At 43.8% G+C, this 20550-nt stretch overlaps 1 protein-coding gene across 4 annotated transcripts in view; it reads right to left on the reverse strand.

The window, feature by feature from the left end:
- SIMC1 (SUMO interacting motifs containing 1) overlaps positions 1-20550 on the reverse strand; it is a 138611-nt gene that overhangs the window by 54247 nt on the left and 63814 nt on the right. For all 4 annotated transcript variants that reach the window (XM_073620540.1, XM_073620538.1, XM_073620537.1 and 1 more), the window contains 3 exons: positions 18321-18413; positions 17500-17628; positions 3316-3478 (listed from right to left, as the gene is read on the reverse strand). In XM_073620540.1, coding sequence (XP_073476641.1) covers positions 3316-3478; positions 17500-17628; positions 18321-18413 — 385 coding nt within the window. The remainder of the gene's footprint in view (positions 1-3315; positions 3479-17499; positions 17629-18320; positions 18414-20550) is intronic.

The following is a 20550-nucleotide window of genomic DNA, read 5'->3' on the forward strand; positions in this document are numbered from 1 at the left end:
TCTGGTATAGGAGGGGTTATATGGGAGGAACCGTCTAACTATTGGTTGCCAGTGTCCATTCACCTAAAGGTAAGCATATAACCCACATAGTCATTCTTATGGTGCTCTGTGTCCCGTGATGTACTCCAAGAAAAGGATTTTACAGGTAAGCGGTTTTAAAAATCCATTTTTTTTGCGCCGGAACGAAAATTTTAGTAATATTAGTAGTGGAATCGATCGAAAATAGTTTGAACAAACCTAAAGCACATGTGCATGTTAAAATATAACCCCAGATCGTGTAATCGAGCAGTGAAAAAGCTACCGTTTAGGTTATCGATATGTTGATAATTGGGCTACATCTATTGATACAATGATGGCATTATCGCACGAACAGTTTTTAAAATTCCGAACGTTTGAGGAATGATTTTCTATTCATGTATGGCCAGCATTTACACTGTTGAACTTAGGGCGGGCATACACAGTGCAAATTTTCATGCAAAGAAATTTGCATGGTTCCCCCCCCATCAACAGACTGTTGACAAGGGAAAATGCTTCCACTGCCCACCCTTGCTGAGAGAAGACAATTGATGATTCACCTGTCAACACTATTGACAGAAAAGCCCATGATTATTGCTAGCAGCTATAGCAGCCACCAGAGCTAAAAATCACAAGAAAATCCAGCAGGCTAGTTGTACCAAAGTTGATCAACTTTGTACACTCAGCCTGGAATGGTTTGAATCTTAACCGGTTCCTGCTGAACCGGACAAGATTTGAACCATGTATGGGCCGGCTGAATGTACAAGGGGGGGTGGGGTGAATGAATATGACCCCCTGCTGATTTTGTACATTTGCCCACTGACAAGAAATGATCAGTCTATAAATTTTAATGGTAGGTTTATTTTAACAGCGAGACCGAACAAAAAAAAAAAAAAAAAAAAAAATGCATTTCAAAAAAGTTAAATAGATTTGTATTTTAATGAGTGAAATAAGTATTTGATCCCCTATCAGCAAGATTTCTGGCTCCCAGGGGTCTTCTATACAGGTTATGAGCTGAAATTAGGAGCACTCTTAAAAAGGTAGTGCGCCTAATCTCAGCTTGTTACCTGTATTAAAAAAAAAAAAAAAAAACCAACCACACACCACACACACACACACACATCACTCCACCATGGCCAAGACCATTTCACCAGCTGTCCAAGAATGTCAGACAAGATTGTAGACCTCCACAAGGCTGGAATGGGCTACAAGACCATTGCCAAGCAGCTTGGTGAAAGACAACAACAGTTGGTGCGATTATTCGCAAATGAAAGAAACACAAAATAACCTGTCAATCTCCCTTGGTCTAGGGCTCCACGCAAGATCTCACCTCATGGCGTTTTAATGATTATGAGAACAGTAAGGAATCAGCCCTAAAGTAGATGGGAGAATCTTGTCAATGATCTCAAGGCCGCTGGGACCATAGTCACCAGGAAAAAACAAAAAAACAAAAAACAAAAACGTGAAGGACTGAAATCCTGCAGCGCCCACAAGGCCCCCCTGCTCAAGAAAGCACACGTACAGGCCCGCCTGAAGTTTGCTAATGAACATATGAAAGATTCAGAGGAGACCTGGGTGAAAGCGTGGTGGTCAGACGAGACCAAGCTCTTTGGCATCAACTCAACTCAGTGTTTGGAGTAGGAGGAATGCTGCCTATGACCTCAAGACCATCAAACATGGAGGTGGAAACATTATGCTTTGGGGGCATTTTTTACTGCTAAGGGGACAGGACAACTTCACCGTATCAAGAAGGGATGATGGACGGGGCCATGCACCGTCCAATCTTGGGTGAGAACCTCCTTCCCTCAGCCAGGGCACTAAAAATGGGTCATGGATGGGTACTCCAGCATGACAATGACCCAAAACACACGGCCAAGGCAACAAATGAGTGGCTCGGGAAGAAGCAAATTAAAAGGTCCCAGAGTGGCCTAGCCAGCCAGTCTCCAGACCTTTATCCTATAGAAAATATGTGGTGGAAGCTGAAGGTTTGGGTTACCAAACAACCTCAAAACCTTAATGACTTAGAGGATCTGCAAAGTGGGACAAAATCCCACCTGAGATGTGTGCAAACCTGGTCGCCAACTACGAGAAACATCTGACCTCTGATTGCTAACAAGGATTTTGCCACCAAGTACGTCATGTTTTGTGTAGGGGTCAAATACTTATTTCACTCATTAAAATGCAAATCAATTTATAACTTTTTTGAAATGTGTTTCTGGATTTTTTGGTTATTCTGTCTCACTGTTAAAATAAACCTACCACTAAAATGTTTAGACTGATCGTTTGTCAGTGGGAAAACGTACAAAATCAGCATGGGATCAAATACTTTTTTTTTACCCTCGCTGTAGAAAAGTGGGTTTTTTTTATCTTAAAATGTTACCAAGTGGTGTAGATATGGAGATCAATTCACAAAAGGCTAATAGGCTGTTCATTTTATAAAGTAAAGTGGCCTCAGAGCTTTGTGAAGGTCATTTTTCAAAGAACACCAATCACATGCAAGAAAAATAAAAGCAGCTTTGATGACCACTTGATAGCAAATAAGGTGAAGCTCTGCAGAATTCTAAGTTCTGGGGCAAATTCCCTTGCAAAGTAAATCAACCATATGACCTCTACATCTGGCTCCTGGAATGCAAAATGTGGGTGACAAGTTTAAATATCCAATAGTACCTTGCATCAAGTAGCAGAACGTCAATACAAGTCATTGGATAACAAGCGAAATATATTCTCCCATATTGTGTGCACTTTCAAGTGCAGTCGCTGTAGATCTGAGGGGGACATGCAAGGAAAATAAAAAAAAAAAAAATAAAAAAAAAGCAAATTTAGCTTGCACATGATTGGATGATAAAATCATCAGAGCTTCCACTCAGAGCTACAGCGACTGCACCTCCAAGTGGATTTGCTGAGAGATACAGACACTTTTTTCACATATATAATATTTATGCACGTGTTCACTATCAGAATGTCTGAAGGGATTCTAAGTTTTTGGCGAACAGGCATAGAAAAAAAAAAAAAAAAAAAAAAAAAAAAAAGAATTTCACAAATTTTGATATAAAATAGTTTCAACGTTTAAGGCCATTAGTCTAAAACAGCAGTGGTTCTTAACCTCAGTCCTCAAGTACCCACAACAGGCCATGTTTGTAGGTTTTCCTTTATCTTGCAAAGGTGCTTTAAAATCAGTCAATGGCTTGGTATTTTGTACAGCTATGTTATCCAAGAGGAATGCCCAAAACATGGCATTGAGGACTCAGGTTGAGAACCATTGAGCTACAGCTCTAATCAAATTAATGAATTCACACTCACCTGGTTCTCCAGCAGCAGTGTGGAATTGCCAATGAAGTGCAGAATTTTGCATAAAGAAAGTGGTAGGTCTCGAGGGGGCATAGACTCACAGCTATTAAGGAAAATCAGCTCTAAAATCTTTGCGCGTAGAAGGTGGTTTTCGGTGCTGCTGAAGAATAGCTCCCTTATGCAAAACAAACAGAAGTGTCTCAAATCTTGAAATCATACCACAGTTAAGATATTTGTGCATTGATGTGTTCCATTTAATATCACTATAACAGTACAGAGCACAAAATCACACGCAGGGAGAAAGGGGGGGGGGGGGGGGGGGACACAAAACACAACCAAACACACTATAACCCCACCCTCTCAGTGAGACTCCAGTTTAGCATGCAGCAAGTAGTGATCAAAACAGAGGGAAGATAAGAAATTTACAGGCGAGTCATTCCTTACATCTTAATCCTACAGCAGAGGACTTTTCTAAACCATGGGATGTACCCAAAGCATAGACTGAGGGGTGGGCAACATAGCAAGACAGAACTGCCAACAGGCCCACAAGAAAAACAAGGATAAGGATCCCGGACAAAAAAAAAAAAAAAAAAAAAAAAAAAAAAAAAGACAGCTCAGTCGAATGCGCTGTCCTCTTAAGTTAAAGAAAATTTACAAATACTCATGATCAAACATGAAACATGATCATATGCCCCTATAACTCCATAAAAAAAAAAAAAAAAAAAAAAAAAAAAAAAAGCACGATAACCATCAAAAAAGTCCATGAGGTTTGTGCAATCAAAAAGCTCCGTGCTTAGATTTTATAAAAAAGGTGCTCCAGTGCATAAAGTGCTTCAAGCAATAGGGCCCCTTACCAAACAGGAATGATCTCCAATTACAGCGGTCACATGTGCATCATCTTTCCACCATTAGACCTCCAGATAGCTCCGTGACATGGTCAATACGATACAGCAGTCTTGTCCCCACAGCAGGAAAGCATGCCTTAGCCCTTGCTCCAAGCAGTGCTCTCCAGCAATCACACACGAGAAGACTCAGTGTAGTAAGATAATAATAATAATAATAATAATAATAATAATAATAATAATAATAATAATAAACAATAATAATATATAGATATAGATATATAGATTAGAACAAGCGGTGTGCAAGACCAAAAGAAAGGACCCAACCAGCATGCCTGTATGAGGACATTGCAGTCTAGCTCTGCCCAACGCGATTGCAACCTCCAAATCCAGAGAACGACCATTATGGAGAAACATGTCGGAACTAGAGTGTCATCACGTACAGGCGTGTTAGTCCTGCAGCTGTGCGTTTGGTCTTGTACACCGCTTGTTCCAATATCTTTTCCAAAACAAGTTATAAAACTAAAAAAGGCATGTGTAATAAAAATGAAATGACACAGAAAAAAAAAAAAAAAAATTATCTATATATCTATATATCTATATATCTATATATATCTATATCGCGCCAAGTGAAAATTTAATACTTTGTGCAAAAGCCTTTGTTGGTAATGACCACTTCAAGATGCCTCCTGTAGAGAAACTAGTCGCATGCATTGCTCAGGTGCAATTTTGCCCCATTCCTCCAGTCTTCAAATCTTGAAGGTTCTGATGGCCTCTATGAACTCTGATCTTTAGTGCTTTCCATAGATTTTCTATTGGATTCAAGTCAGGTGATTGGCTGGGCCATTCTAGCAGCTTTATTGTCTCTTTGAAACCAACTGAGCGTTTCCTTGGTCTTGTGTTTGGGGTCGTTGTCTTGCTGAAATGTCCAAGTTTAGAAATCCTGTAACCAATGTGATCCGTATATTTTGCAACAATAAGGTTTCAAAGGTTGAGAGAGCTCTTTGCTTTTACCCATCATGAGAGGTTTGTGTGACACTTTAGTAATGAGACACCTTTTTATATGCCATCAGTTGAGACTGAACCAGCTGATATTAATTTGCACTGACCAGGGGCAGGCTTGCTTTCTAATTACTGATAGATTTCAGCTGGTGTTTTCGCTTTCCATGCCTTTTTGCACCTCCCTTTCTTCAGGCATTCAAAACTTTCTCTGTCATTCCATTTTAATACCCATACTTACATTTCTGAATGTATTTGTTCTGGTTTCTTTGTATGTATGGATTGTACAGGTTGTTACTGACATGTGGTGAAAATTTCAGGTCAATAGCACCTTTAGAAATAGTTACCTAGAAAAAAAAACGGTGATGTGTTCAACACTCATTTTACCCACTGTATATACAGTGGGGTAATTTGATCCCCTGCAGATTTTGTAAGTTTGACCACAGGAAAAAAAAAAAAAAAAAAAAAAAGTTATAAGTTGAGTTGCAGTTCAGCGAGTAAAAATAGGATTTTTTACTTACCATAAAACCCACTTCTCTGAGTTCATTGACAGTCGTCTTTATTCATAACGATAGGGTGGTTATAATCGCCTCCGGAGGAGTAGGACTAGACAGAACAAAAAAAAAAAACAAAAAAAAACAAACTTGGCCACTCCCATGGGCCGCCCTCAGTCAGTATATAACCCCCTCCCTGCTCTAGGTATTCAGTTTAGTAGCAAGCAGTAATAGAAGTATCAAAAAACAACTCCATAGAGTGGTGGGTGCTGTGTCTGTCAATTAACTCAGCAACAGATTTTAAAGTAAAAAAATCCTATTTTCTCATTCGTTCATTGACAGACACAGCCTTCTTTATTCATAATAGGGGCATCCCAAATCAGTGCCAACATGAGGGGTGGGAAAACAAAAATCCCAAGGCTAATATAAGAGCCAACCAGGTAACAGGGACTTCACTCAGGACAAGCTGGAACCCAGCATGAACGATACCCCCTTAAGAGGGAATAGACCCTCTAAACAGCAGCCTGCAAAAAACTTGTGGCCAAAAGAGGCATCCGCAGATGCCAAACCATCCACTTTGTAGAACTTGAAAACGTACGCCGACGACCAGTGGCTGCCTTATGACAGAAGGCCCAAGAAGCACTAAGTGCCCGAGAAGAATGCACCATAACCAGGAAAGGAGGAAACCGATCCCTGACAGGATAGCCCAGAGACATCTGTCCGATCCATCCAGACCAACAGACTCAGTGGCTGGCAAATGCATCCGAATCCCCCCAAAACACATCTAGGCCAGATAAAGCCAATTCCTTCGGATGTGCTGACCAGGGACACAAGAAGCCAACCCAATGTCCTTATTCAAATGGAAATCCAAGGATGGAACTATGTAAAAAAGGATGAAGCACCACCTTAACCTGGGTAAGGTGAACGACAAGATAACACCACCATTTACGACACCCTGCGAGTAGAGGTGATAGCCACCAAGAGGCCACCTTCCAAGACAGCGTAAGCAATAGAACCTCCTGAATATTTTGAGAGAAAGATAGAGAGGCCTTTGGAGAACCGAAAGCACAAAGTTCAGATTCCACGGCGGTTGAAGAAACCGCCCCTGTGGAAACAGACGTCTAACCCCTTGAACAAAAAGGCATGCACCAAGGAGTGCGAGACCAGGAGATGCTGAAGAAGACCGCCCAGGCTGACACCTGGCTCTCTATGGTACTCCAGGCCTGCTCATCCCTCCATAAAAATGGGAGGTTGGAAACAAAGCCACCTAAAAAGGAACAAGGACAAATTTGATGGCACACGGCCCAGAGAAAGGCCCACCCTTGGCCCAAACTTAGCCAACTGAGGTATCCGTTTGACAGCATTCCACTCCTGGAATGCGTTCGCTGGAAAGGGCCGGAACTAGACATTCTGCCCACCAGAGGATGATACTGGCAACAGCCAGGGTCGCCAACAGCCTTTTTGGCCCACCTTGGTGAGGGACATAAGCCACCGCTGTTGCCTTGTCTGACTGGATCCGTACTGGGGGCCCCTGAAGTCAAGCTGTCCATGATCCAGACCTAGTCTGATTAATTGAAGTTCTGGGATATTACCCGGTAGTCCGGATTCCACTAATGTCCAATGACCCCGAGCCGAGCTCAGTCCCAGGACATCTCCTCACCCGGACAGACCGGTATTGGTCTGTCCGATCAGATTATTTAGAGACCTTGGGTATTTGTCCTATTATGCCAGGACCTCCCCGAAGGGAGCCTACATGGCACTGTGCAAATGAACTTGCCTCAAAAAAAAGGGTAGATACCATCAGACGCAACACCCACATGTAGATCCGCAGAGGAGCCCACCTGCCAGATAGTAAATGAAAAAACGCCGCATGCCACTTCTGGAATCTGTCCAGGGAAAGAAACACGCTGGCCAGATCTGAAGCCCGGTCAGGCTCAGATCCAACTGATATCAGAGAAAGTCTGTAAAGGAACTACGTTGCTCCTCGGGGTAATCGAGAATTCGGCAAAGAAGATTACCCAGGCAGCCCAGGACCATCAACCCACACTGACGTAACCATGCCAGATCTGGGGCCAACACCTCGTGAACACCCGAGGAGTGGCGGCCAGATCAAAGGATCACACCACGCGCCTATAAAGCTCCGTACCCACAGCAGATGGAGGAAGTGCTGGAGCCGGGCACATAACAGAATGCCTAAGCGTTTGTGACGTCTTAGAAGTCAGAACCGGGACAGTCACACTCTGCAGCAATGGGTTTGCCCAGCCCCCCGCAGAGAACAGCAAGCAGTCTGGTGACAGATGGCCATTGGAAGCAACAAACTGGAGAAGCACAACCGGAAAAAAACTCAAGACGCGACATGAAGTCAGAGTAGCCCCCCAAAATACATGTCTAAGCACCACTGAGGCAACAGACTCAGCAGCCAGGGGAACTGTGGCCAAGAGGCATAGCAGACAAACCGCAGCGCCTACCCAATAGGTCCCCAAGCAGCAAATGCAGGGGAATTCTGCTGCCCCTCCAGGTATGCCAGCTGGGCCCTTAGAAGCCAGAGATTCCTCCATCGGAGCCATGGTTGCCTCTAGCAGCCTAGAGACCAAGGGGGTCACTACTGGTATAACAGTCCCCTCCTGTAGGGGGGACTCCCCAAAGGGGTACCTTTGGACACTCCCAGTCTGCATGAGAGTGAGCACAAGATTTTCGCCACGCAAGACTGTTCTATCCAAGAGGGTACCGGCCCTCCCTGCCACTGCATCCCCCCATCTTGAAAGGTTCCCGCACAGATGTAACAAGTGCAAGACAGATAGGATTGTTCAACAGGGGAGGTGGGGAGGGCAGGAGTGCCCTATACTAGGCTATCTGCCCAAGCGCTACACCAAAAAGTCGGGGGGGGGGGGGGGGGGGGGGTGTGTGTCCCTAGGCCGGAAGCCTCGGCCTCGCCCAGGAAAGGAGGGGGGTAGGAGAACCCCTGAGGGACCAACCACCCCAGGGAGTACCTGCGTCCCACACCACTCCAGGGAAGGAGAGGAGGGGACTACTTACCTCTACTTAATGCTCCCGGACAGATCCTCCTCGCCACCAAAGTGGGGGGCTGTCGGCCATGAGGAACGCTTCGACGCAGGCCAGGTTGTATGCAACCTCACGAGGCGTTTAACTGTTTGTCGCAGCTGACCTAGTGCATAGCTGCAGTCTGCATGTGCTCGCTGGCCAGACTGCGGTGACCCCTGGACCAAGTGTCCAGTCCGTCGCGCAGCCTGGCAGTTGATTGTTTTTTTTTTTTCCCGGTGAAAAATCAAACAAAAATTCCCAGGACTAGCGATCCCAGCAGTATACTAAGTCCTGACTAGGCAGAAAAAAAAAAACTGAATACCTAGAGCAGGGAGGGGGTTATATACACTGACTGAGGACAGCCCATGGGAGTGGCCAAGTGTTTTTTGTTCTGCCTAGTCCTACTCCTGTGGAGGCGATATAACCCTATCGTTATGAATAAAGAAGGCTGTGTGTCAATGAACGAATGAGAAATAAGTATTTGATCCCCACGCAAAACATTACTTAGTACTTGGAGAAATCCTTGTTGGCAAGCAGAGGTAAGACGTTTCTCGTAGTTGGTGACCAGGTTTGCACATCTCTGGAGGGATTTTGGTCCATTCTTGACAAATCTTCTATAAATCCTTAAAGGTTTCTTGGCTGTCTCTTGGCAACGCCAAGTTTAAGCTCCCTCAATAAGTTTTCTATAGATTAAGGTCTGGAGACTGGCTAGCCATGACCTTAATGTGCTTCTTCTTGAGCCACTCCTTTGTTGCCCTAGCGGTATGTTTTGGGTCATTATGCTGGAAGACCCATTTTCAGTGTTCTGGCTGAGGGAAGAAGGTTCTCATCTAAGATTTTACAATACATGGCCCCATCCATTGGTCCCTCCAAACACGGTGAGTCGATTTAATGCCAAGGGTCTCAATTTTGGTCTCATCTGACCACAGCACTTTCTCCCAATCCTTCTCTGAATCATTTAGATGTTCATTGGCATGACTGTACATGTGCCTTTGAGGGGGACTCACCGTGTTTGAAGAAAAATGCTGACTATGACCCCAAGAACACCATCCCTACAGTCAAGCACAGAGGTGGAAACATTATGCGTTGGGGCCGTTTCTCTGCTAAAGGTACAGACCGACTTTGCCACATTGAGGGGCCAATGGATGGGGCCCATGTATTGTAAAATCTTGGATGAGAACCTTCTTCCCTCAGCCAGAACACTAAAGATGGGTCATTGATGGGTCTTCCAGCATCACAATGACCCAAAACATACCGTCATCACAATGACCCAAAACATACCGCCCGCCGTACACCAAATGACGTCCTCGGCTTCGAGCGGGGATATCTGAATGATGCCTGTAGCTACAGGCATCATTCAGATATCGTCTTTTAGAGCCGTTGAATCTGTGCACCATAAGAATGATCATAATGGCTGTCCCCTTCCCTCTCCCCCCCTCTGGTGCTTCTACCGACGCACCGATACGATCGATGAGTTGGACACAGGATCCGCCGGCCCTGGATGTTCAGAATAGAGCTTTCCAGTGTCTATGAACGGTCAGAGGCCAGGGGAGATGTTGTTATGATGTCACGCCCGGCCTCTATTCAAAAAAATGGTGCCGCTTTGGCTGGGAAGCGGTGATAGTGTTTTTTTTTTTTCCAGGCTTCCCAGCCTGGGATCTTATTGACCCCATATCTCACTGTAAAGAGGACTGATCATGCCATATTCCTATTAGAAGGGATGTTTACATTACAAAAGTGATCAAAAAAAATTTGGTGGGGGTGGGGGGGTCAAGTTAAAGTAAAACAAAAAAAAAAAAAAAAAAAAACAAAAACACATTTTTAAAGCGCCCCTGTCCCCGTGAGCTTGCACACAGAAAGGACTGCATACGCAAGTCCCGCCCACATATGAAAACTGTGTTCAAACCACACATGTGAGGTATCAACGCGAATGATGGAGCAAGAGCAATAATTTTGGTCCTAGACCTCCTCTAACTCAAAACATGAAACCAGTAAAAAAAAAAAAAAAAAAAAAAAAAAAAAAAATTTAAAGCGTCGCCTATGGGGATTTTTAAATAGCGAAATTTGGCTCCATTCCACGAGCGTGTGCAATTTTGAAGCGTGACAAGTTAGGTATCTATTTACTCAGCGTAACTTCATCTTTCACATTATGCAAAAACATTGGGCTAATTTGTTTTTTTTTTTTTTTTTTTTAAAAGCACAAAACTGTTTCTCTCTCCCCCCCCCCCCCAAAAAAAAAATAACAAATAATGTGCGAGATAAAAAGCTGCAATGACCACAGATGTATTCTCTAGGGTCTTTGCTAAAAAAAAAAAAAAAAAAAAAAAAAAATATATAATGTTTGGGGTTCTGTCATTTTCTAACAAAAAAAAAAATTTTGATTTTTACGTGTAGGAGAGAAATGTCAGAATTGGCCTGGTAGGCAAGTGGTTAAGGTCATGGAGTGGCCTCACCAGTCTCCAGACCTTAATCCTATAGAAAATTTAAGGAAGAAGCTAAAGCTTCGAGTTGCCAAGCAACAGCCAAGAAACCTTAGAGAAGCTCTAAAAAAAAAAAAAAAAAAAAAAAAAAAAAAAAAAACTAAAAACCCTCCTGAGATGTGTGCAAACCTGGTCACTAACAAGAAACATCTTATCTCCGATTGCCAACAAGGGTTTCTCCAAGTACTAAGGCATGTTTTGCGTGGGGATCAAATACTTATTTTAATCAATGAACTGCAACTCTAACATTTGTATCATGTGGTTTTTTTCTGGATTTTTTGGTTGATATTCTGTCTCTATCATTTGAAATACATCTATGATAAAAATTATAGATCATTTCTTTGTAAGTGGGCAAGCTTACAAAATCTGCAGGGGGATCAAAATTATTTTCCCCACTGTACGTTTGCATGAGCGCTACTTGGAGTAAGGGCTAAGGGGTGCTTTCCTGCTGTGGGGACAACACTGCTGTATCTTTTGTAATGACACATTTTCTGATTAATCATGGTTATTAATTGTGTTTTTTGTATAGATTTGATAGGGGCATATAATCAGGTTTTCATCAATGTGCACCAATTTAGGTTTCATTAAATAATGCGTATTAAGTTGCAAATATTCTCTCACTTAGGCCCCTTTCACACTGGGGCGGTGGGGGCGTCGGCGGTACAACAGCGCTATTTTTAGCGCTGCTGTACCGTCGTTCTTGCAGCGGTATTTGGCCGCTAGCGGTGCGGTTTTAACCCCCGCTGGCGGCCGAAAAAGGGTTAAAATCCCTCGTACAGCGCGGCTATAGCCGTGGTATAGCCGCGCTGTCCCATTGATTTCAATGGGCAGGAGTGGTTTAGGAGCGGTGAATACACCGCTCCTTCACCGCTCCAAAGAAGCGGTTTGCAGGACTTTTTCACCGTCCTGCCAGCGCACCGCTTCAGTGTGAAAGCCCTCGGGCTTTCACACTGAACAAACAGCGGAGGCTGTTTAGGGGCGGTTTGCAGGCGGTATTTTTAGCGCAATACAGCCTGCAAATCGCCTCAGTGTGAAAGGGGTCTCAAGGGGACAGCGCACACTTTTTTTTAAATGTAAAACTGTAAAGGCTACTAGGACAATCCCATTTCAACTTGGCGCAACAGGTCAAATTGGGAGATTTATATAAGAAACTCCCTGAGGGGAGAAAAAAAAAAAAAAAAAAAAGCCCCGATGAGGGATTGGTAGGCAACACATTTCTGGAATTCTGGAGCCAGAAGCATGGAAAGCATTTGTGAGTACTCTGAGTGCAGAGGAGAACACAAATATCTGAAAAAAAAAAAAAAAAAAAATTATATGGGAAAGTGGGTATGTGTAGACATCTTGTAGGTCTGATGCCAAAAACTCCTCTCATCTTGAACCTGCAATGACAGATCTGGGTGATACCATCTGAACTAGGTCCAGTACTGGGAGGATGCCCTCAATTTGGTTTTGTGACTGGCTAGGTTTGAATAGAAACCTTTAAACCTTTTGAAAGAAACAAACCTTATGTGTAAAGTTGGTGCAAGGTGGTCAATAAATAGTCATTTTTTCTAAGCTGGCAGATTGTAATTTCAAAAAAGGGTACAAAATAGTTTCTCTACCTCGCCTCACTTTACCTTCCATACCAGACCCAGAGGTTCAGACTGGTGCAGACACCAACAGATGTCGCCCATTCCTAGAAGTGGAGGCAACCCTTCATTGTTAGGAGGGCTTTTGGCAGGCTTGGATTAACTGAGGGCCTTGGGATGAAAGGAGGTGCCAAGCCTTGGTTTGAAAGTAGACATCTGGGGAGAGTGAAAATAAACTTTTCACTGAGAAGTAGTAGCCATAAAAAACAGTAAGACACTTTAGCTTCTTGTGGGGTAAAAGGCCTTTTTCCTAGTGACTTAGATCTATTTAACAAATAGGCGTTCCACCCCCAAAAAGCATGCGTAGCAGCTTTTTACACAAGCAAATTCAGCAGACCAGGCTTTTAGCCACAGAATCCTGTGCATATGCACAAAGATGAAACATTCTAGAGACTTGATGAATCCCATTCTGTCTAGACCATCAACACAAACAATGCAGATAGCATCAGCCATAACTGTTCTAAGAGCAGGGTCCTCAAAGGCAGGCTTAGGTCTTCTATTCATATGTCCTGTCCAGTTAGCAATAGTCTGGCAAATGGACATGGCAACAATAGCTTGCAGAAGGGGCAGGGTCTGCAAGGGTTAAAAAAAAAAAAAAAAAAAAAAAAAAAAAGTAACCATTTCCCACCCGCACAACATCATGGACTTCGGGTTTAGATATCTGGAGGATGCCTACAGATTTTTCTTTCAGCTAGCTATTCCCTACAATGTAAAAGCCATCTCAGTAGCTTATTAGCTGATGGATTGCTTTTATAGGCAGCGAGTGGGGACGTGCCATGTCAGAACATATTGGACCCAAAAGGAGATCAGGGAAAGTTGGTCACAAGCAACAGAGAAGGCAACTGTATTAAATACATTCTCCTCAGTGTATATAAATGAAAATAAAGACCACAATATTAAAAAGTATATTGAATTTTTTTTATACAAAAGAAGACTACTAGAAAAAGTTAACGTGAATAAGATCACCATGACCAGATTGCTTACACACAAGGTTTCTCAAAGAACATAGCTATGACCACCAGACCATCACCAGAGCATTGTTCCTAATTTTTAAGGACAGCTTACTGATTGGAATGGTACCAGCTGACCAGCATAAAATAAGCATAGTACCAATATTCAAAAAAGGGACAGGACATACTTCTGAAAGAAATAAGGGACCATAGCCAAGGATTTGCTGATGGGGGAAAAAAAAAAAAAAAAAAACAAAAAAACAAAAAAAAAAAAAAACCAAAAACAAAAAAAATAGTATCAATAGTGATAACGATTTATGAAGCACCATTCTTGCCAGACCAACATTAACATTCTATGAGGTGATGAGTTGTAATTTAGATAGAAGCAGGCCTGTGGATGTAGTGTATCTGGATTTCACAAATGAATTTGATACAGTAACCCACAAATGCCTAATTTACAAATTGATGTTTTGGCATTTATGAGATCGTATGTACCTGGATGGAAAACTGGTTGCAGGAGTGTGTCCAGAGGGTGGCGATAAGTGGCATATTTTATGAATGATCTAGAGTTGTAGGTGGGGTACACCCCAGATCTTTTGCATATAGGTCTACCTGGGGAATACGTGCTGTTTTATGAGACATTTGATATCTGCCTGGGGGCATGGTTTTTCCAGCTGCTGCAGGGGGAAACTTTTACAGTGCACAGATTATTAGGACTGGTACCTGGGGAATACCACATCTGACTGATAATCTCTCGAAAACCTTCTGATTCTTGCACCTAATGTCTGCTGACAGTGAGTGACCTGGTTTAAATGTCCCTTCAAATGCATAGCTATTCGAGAAACTAAATTTACCTCTGCCCACCTGATAATCTCTTCCACTAGATCCAAGAGAACTCCGCTTCTGGTGCCCTGACTAGGTAACAAAAAGGAACTAGATTCGACTTTTGAAAGTTCCAGAGCCAGGCCTAGGTTCTCCAGATTAAAAAAAAACAAAAAAAAAAAAAAAAAAACCCCACACCCCACGCAGGTTAACGCTCCCACCACAGCGGCTGGCCCTGGGGAGTGAATACCTGCAGCTGAACAGGCTCGTCGTGAGCACTGGAGGGATGGGTCCCTGGAACAGCCCCTACCCATCAGAAGGGATGCTGGGGTGGTCAAACAAGAAAGTCTCATACCAGGACAGCATCTGAGTGGTAACAAACCCCACAATTCCCTAAAAGAAAACAGACAGGCTGGAGGATTTTTTTTTTTTTTTTTTTTTTTTTTTACAGAAACTTGAATGCAGCGTTTGTGGGAGAAGCTACTTTCAAGTGCTGTCCTGAAAGACCGTTTAGGAAAAGTTTCTGGATTAAGCCAGTTTTTAGTGTCCCTAGGTGTTTGTTTAGGCTGTGGAGAGTCAGAGGATTGTTGGCAAAAACTAGCAGGCATTGTGTCACAGTATCCACAGTAGAGGGTATTTGGCATAAAACCTCAGCTTGTATCTCTTGAAATTGCCCTCTGCGTTTTTTTTTTTCTGCAACCTCTGCTACAAAAAAAAATTAAGTTACGGTAGATACACACTTTACTCCACAATATCTGCAAGGAAAGAAGGTTGCGTTTCCGAATCCTGAACTAGATTAGGTAAAATATATCTTCTGGCCTCTGGAAAACTCTGGGCACTTCTAGAAACTTTGGTTTCCAAAGAATGCAGACATAGTTGGAGTAAAATCTGCTTTTGTAAGACAGGCTGTATTCCTGAGAGGGAGCCAGAGTCAAGATAATGGGAGCATTGTCACAATAAAACATAGCTCCTGTACAAAGGAAACAGCAAGCATGCCAAGTGATGGTTCGAGTCATGCAGGACGCATACCATTTAGGCCTGTGCCCCAGCTCCTTGGTGCCCATAAGCCACATTGCCAAATGATGGGGGTGTAATCAGTTATGGAGTGCAGAATGGATGGGGTTGTGCATGTCCAGATATAGGAGTGGCTATAACCCTTTTTCTGAACATGTTCCTGTACCGCTATAGAAGGTGGCAGCAGGAGGGCAGAAACATTCTGCGTGCATTTTTAGTGTAAAAAAAGGAAAACTGGAAGGCATCATTCAGGAAGCGTGACAGTTACCTTATCCTCCTGAGACAAGTCTGCACAGGAGGAGAACAAAAAACCCAGATTGTACAAGTTGAGAAACATTCGCAACAAAGTGGCAGGAGTTACCATAAAAGTGAACACCCCCAAATCCTCCGTTTATAGAGCTACATAATGTGCTCGGCAGTGCAGATTATGCTAGTAAAAGCCTAGAAGCGGAATAGTACACAGGGTTAACCCTGCCTTACATCATCCACGTCGCTAAACCAATTAGTGATCCAGGTGCGACAGGTTACAATGGTCATTCCCAGGGTCTGGGAACCAATTAAAAATTGACCACAGCCCTGAAGCCAACTACATCATGCATGACATGGCAAGGTGAGCACCTAACAGTATCTCCAGTGACCAAAGCAAACATTACAGGCTGGCCCCACAGTACAAACCATGAGTAACCGCTCTAGAAACTCAATGATGAATTTCCTACATGTCACTTTTGACAAGTTTTGCTGACACCAAACGGGTAAAAAGGTGACAGGGGAGGGAGCTCCTGCACACAACCTGTGATTGACAGACTCAGTTCTGTTGTGCTGTGCAGGGGGGTGTCCCTTTCCTCCAATCAGCTCACTGGGCTCTGCATCGTAACTTCAGCTCCCCACCCCCTGCTTTCTGGAAGTTCAAAAATCCAGAATTTATACAGCTTGTTTGAACAGATGCAGAGACAAGCTGGCTGCAGATATATTAGGTACAACTTTTGTAGGATTTGCTTCATCTGTATCATGAGGCTTGTAATGTCACTGGCTATAGGTGACGTTTTACAAGCACTTTAAAAGGGGGAGGCAGCCTTTAAAATAAGCTTTCTAGTGGGCAACTCCTCAAATCTTTGCTTTGGTTAAGAATTCTGGGTGCCGCTGCTATCCAACACTTTCAAGTGAATCCGGTAGCATGTCCTCTGCTAGAACCTCTCCCACCAGCAGGACACCTTAATAATTTAGGGGGTCATTAGAAAGGAACCACAGTGTCCCGTGGGGACACTTTCCAATACACCTAGAAGTGTCAGATAGCTGGGGCACTGGCACCTGGAGCTATTCATGAAAGCAAAACATTTGAGTGCGCACTGGACAGGCAAATATAAAGAATCTCATCTTTACAGACAGCTTTATTTAAGGAAACATGGTTACCGAGTAGTATCTTGGTGCTAAATGATCTAAACAGATACCCAACCATCCTTCCAAAATATGAAAAGAAATAGCTCCAACTGCCACACGCTCATTTATATGAGAGGGCAGCATATCTAAAATGGCTGTGCCCTCTTTCCATATATGCCTAAATACTAAAATATCCAGCATTTGCTTTTGCTCCAATGTAATTGATACATCCTGCCTACATTGATGACTTGCGCTACTGGACTTTCCTGGCCGATATTTAGGTGTTTGCAAAAGTCTTAAAATTATATGAAAAAAAAAAAAAGTTATGTAAAGCTAGGTGCCTTTTAAACCACTTGCTTCTTAAGATAACATTTATAAAATGTGCAAAGCACACATTCTACCAAGTATAGCTATGCTACTGCTGACCTGCATGTTCTTCTCAGTTAGTGATGCGATAAGGTTCCACATCTGTAGCATGGTGGAGTTGCAATCATTTGCGATTACGCTTTTGTTTGGTAAAGGTAAACATTTTTTTGTGCAAAAATTACCTCTGTTGCCTTGTTTTTAAGACAATGACATAAGGAAAAAGGAGATCTGCTATCCTGTTTGAGTTTGTTACTGGTAGGTCATCTACTTCCACTGCAATAGTGAGCATGCGCTGTAACAGGAACACCACCCTGAAGGGAAAAAAAAAAAAAAAAAAGCCAATGTATTAGTAAATTTCTGACAAGGATACAGGCCCCCCCCCCCAACTTCTTGACAAGTTAATTGTAGGAATTTCTCAGTTTTACCCCAATAGCTAATGCTACAGCCATAACACATTGATTCTACACCTACCATCAGATCAGGTGAGTATTACACTCTTCAAAGCCCTGACCCAATGCAACACAGCTTCCAGTCCTGCTGAAACTCAAGTTTTGTTCCACAACCCATGCTTTTTCTACTGAAAACTGACATTTTCCACCCTCCTGATCACCGATGCTAGGCATTTCTCCCTCCCATTGAACATGGATGTGTGACTCCTCCCCCCCCCCCCCCCCCCCCTTCTGAAAAGTAGATTTAGGTTGGTCTAAAAATGCTCAATTGGGGTGCAGTAGTTAGGGATTGTGTGTAGTGTATACTGTGAGCATGAATAAGCTAAGGTGCGTTGGAATACAAGTCCAAACCTGTCTAAGCTATCCTGCTGGGAAGCTGTCAAAGCTAATAGGCGGCAGAAGCCTTAGCCACTCTGCAGCCACACTTATGCATGCCCCTTGTAGGATGGCTAATTATCGCTAATTCAGTCTATCCATCACACAAAAAAAAAAAAAAAAAAAAAAAAAAAAACACCAAGAACCCCTCTTCCTTATAATAGATAAACACATCCTACCTTTGCTCACACTCCGAGGGTGCATCCAATTCCTTATTGACAGCAATATCACAGGCATTTTCAACAGCGTGTATAAGCCAGGCAATTACATTCCTAGAATATAGAAAAGCAGTTTAGCAGAGATTGGCCAGAGCAGATGTGGGGTGGGGTGGGGGGAGTTGGGAGAAAAGATAAAATAAGGGGGGTGTTCTATTACACTACAAGTGGTTTAACAGATGAAGAAAGGTTGTCATGCTGATGAATATCCCATCGGTCTGTCAGTATGAAAGGGGCCAAAGACTTTAATCCCAGAGTTCTAATTTCATATAGACCATCCTCATTGAAATGCAATATACACGAAAATAAGAGCCCCAAACCTCTTTAAAATCACTCCCCTCCACACCAAGTTCTGGAGGTGGAGCAAGGAATAATCCTGCGATGCACTTGCCACTCTAGGGAGTGTCTAGACTGGCAGGAGCCACTGCCAAGCAAAATGTGAAACACCCCTCAAGCTTGTGGTATGGTTCACATGCAGCTGCTAACAGATTTGTACTCGGAGTCTCTAGTAGACCGTATTGGGAAAGGTAGGAAGGGAAAACAGGAAGTGACCTGGGGTGTGCCAGTCATATGGTCAGTATGCCTAAAGGGGGCATACCCAAGTAGAAGTAAAAGAAGAAATAGAAAGAAAGGGGAAAGTTGTGGGTGGGACACAAGAGAAACAGTGACAGGAAATGGAGGCTCTAGAGCGGGCTTAAATATAGCCCGACTCCTCCTACAAATTCAGGCTGACCTGCAGTCAGCCTTCCCACTTGTACACAGAGTCTCTAGTAGACTATTAGGAAAGGTATGAAGGGAAAACAGGAAGGGACCTGGGGTGTGCCGTAGTCACAAGGTCAGTCTGTCTAGGGGGCAAAAATAAAGACAGTAGGATGAGCTGGCAAAACAGATTTATTGAAAGTCACCGTATGCAGCATAAAAGCCAAATGCATGAATGCCCGTGACATCTCCACATGTGGAACCTGGATACATATGGAGAAGCATGCTGGGTTCCACCTACCTAACTTCTTAACTACGTGAACAAGGACTCCGTTGGCGAGAAGCAGCAGAAGCCACCCCTACCCTCAAAAAATGGCCAGAATAGGCTTTGGGGTCCCACCTAGGGTTGGCAGTAGGGTGCGGCAAAATTTTGTGAACGGGGCCGTGGAGAGAGGAGTACTAGGGAAAGGTAAAAGTCGACTATCCTTGGGTTTATCCACAGTGATCGCTATGAGCTGATCTGAAACTAACCAGGCCCAGGTATTTCTGGTCTCGAAAAATCTAACATCAGTACCGCCTCCTGACTGCTGCATCATGCAAGCGACCACATGCAACCGGATATGATCGGGGTACCTAACTGGTAGATAAAGAGTATGCAAGATCTGGAGTGCGGATGCGCGGGGCTCGCAAGATGGCCGCTATAGCCTAGAGCTCCGCTCCCTCACGATCCAACGGCGCCCACAGCATTGACCACAGCGCACCGCCGATCACAAAAAGCGACTGGAGACATTCCCCACGGTCCCAGCTACACCCCCATATGACCGGGGTCCCGGTAAAACGTAACCTGTGGCCACAGTTGGAGAGAACAGGAACGGCTGGGACTTCCAAGATGGCCGCCGCTACACAAGCACAGCCACAGGACCTCTGCTCCACAGGCCAGGCGGACTACAGGTCAGAGCAACCCCACATCCCCCCTCACTTCACTCCAGGAAGACAAGCGGGATACCCACCTATACTTACCCCTTCTCCAGCCTTTACAGGATCCCTACAGGATCACTCTCTGTGACGGCATCCTGTCCCACCTGGGATCTATCTCAGGTCACACAGGCCTCCCCAGCCAGTGACCCTGCATTTCACATGGATTCCCTCTTCCACAGATTCTCTGAACTACTGGACAGAGGCCTTGCACAAAACGGCAGCTAAAATCACAGGGGACCTGAAGGCAGATTTTATGAATTTAGGAGCTCGGATCAATACGATCGAACACAAAATGGAGGACACTATAGCTATCACTAACTAAAACTCACAGCACATCAGCACTGTGCAGGATCAATTGGACCTAGCAATGGCCCGTATTGACGAACTTGAGAATAGGTCAAGACGATACAATATCAGAATCCGCGGCCTACCGGAAACAATTCACAATGTTCCAGAAGCAGTCCAGGACCTGATTAAACAACTAATCCCCAATATCTCCTCTCACCGCCTTGAATTG

The sequence above is a fragment of the Aquarana catesbeiana genome, linkage group LG03, assembly GCF_042186555.1.
Source record: "Aquarana catesbeiana isolate 2022-GZ linkage group LG03, ASM4218655v1, whole genome shotgun sequence".
Lineage (NCBI taxonomy): Eukaryota > Metazoa > Chordata > Amphibia > Anura > Ranidae > Aquarana > Aquarana catesbeiana.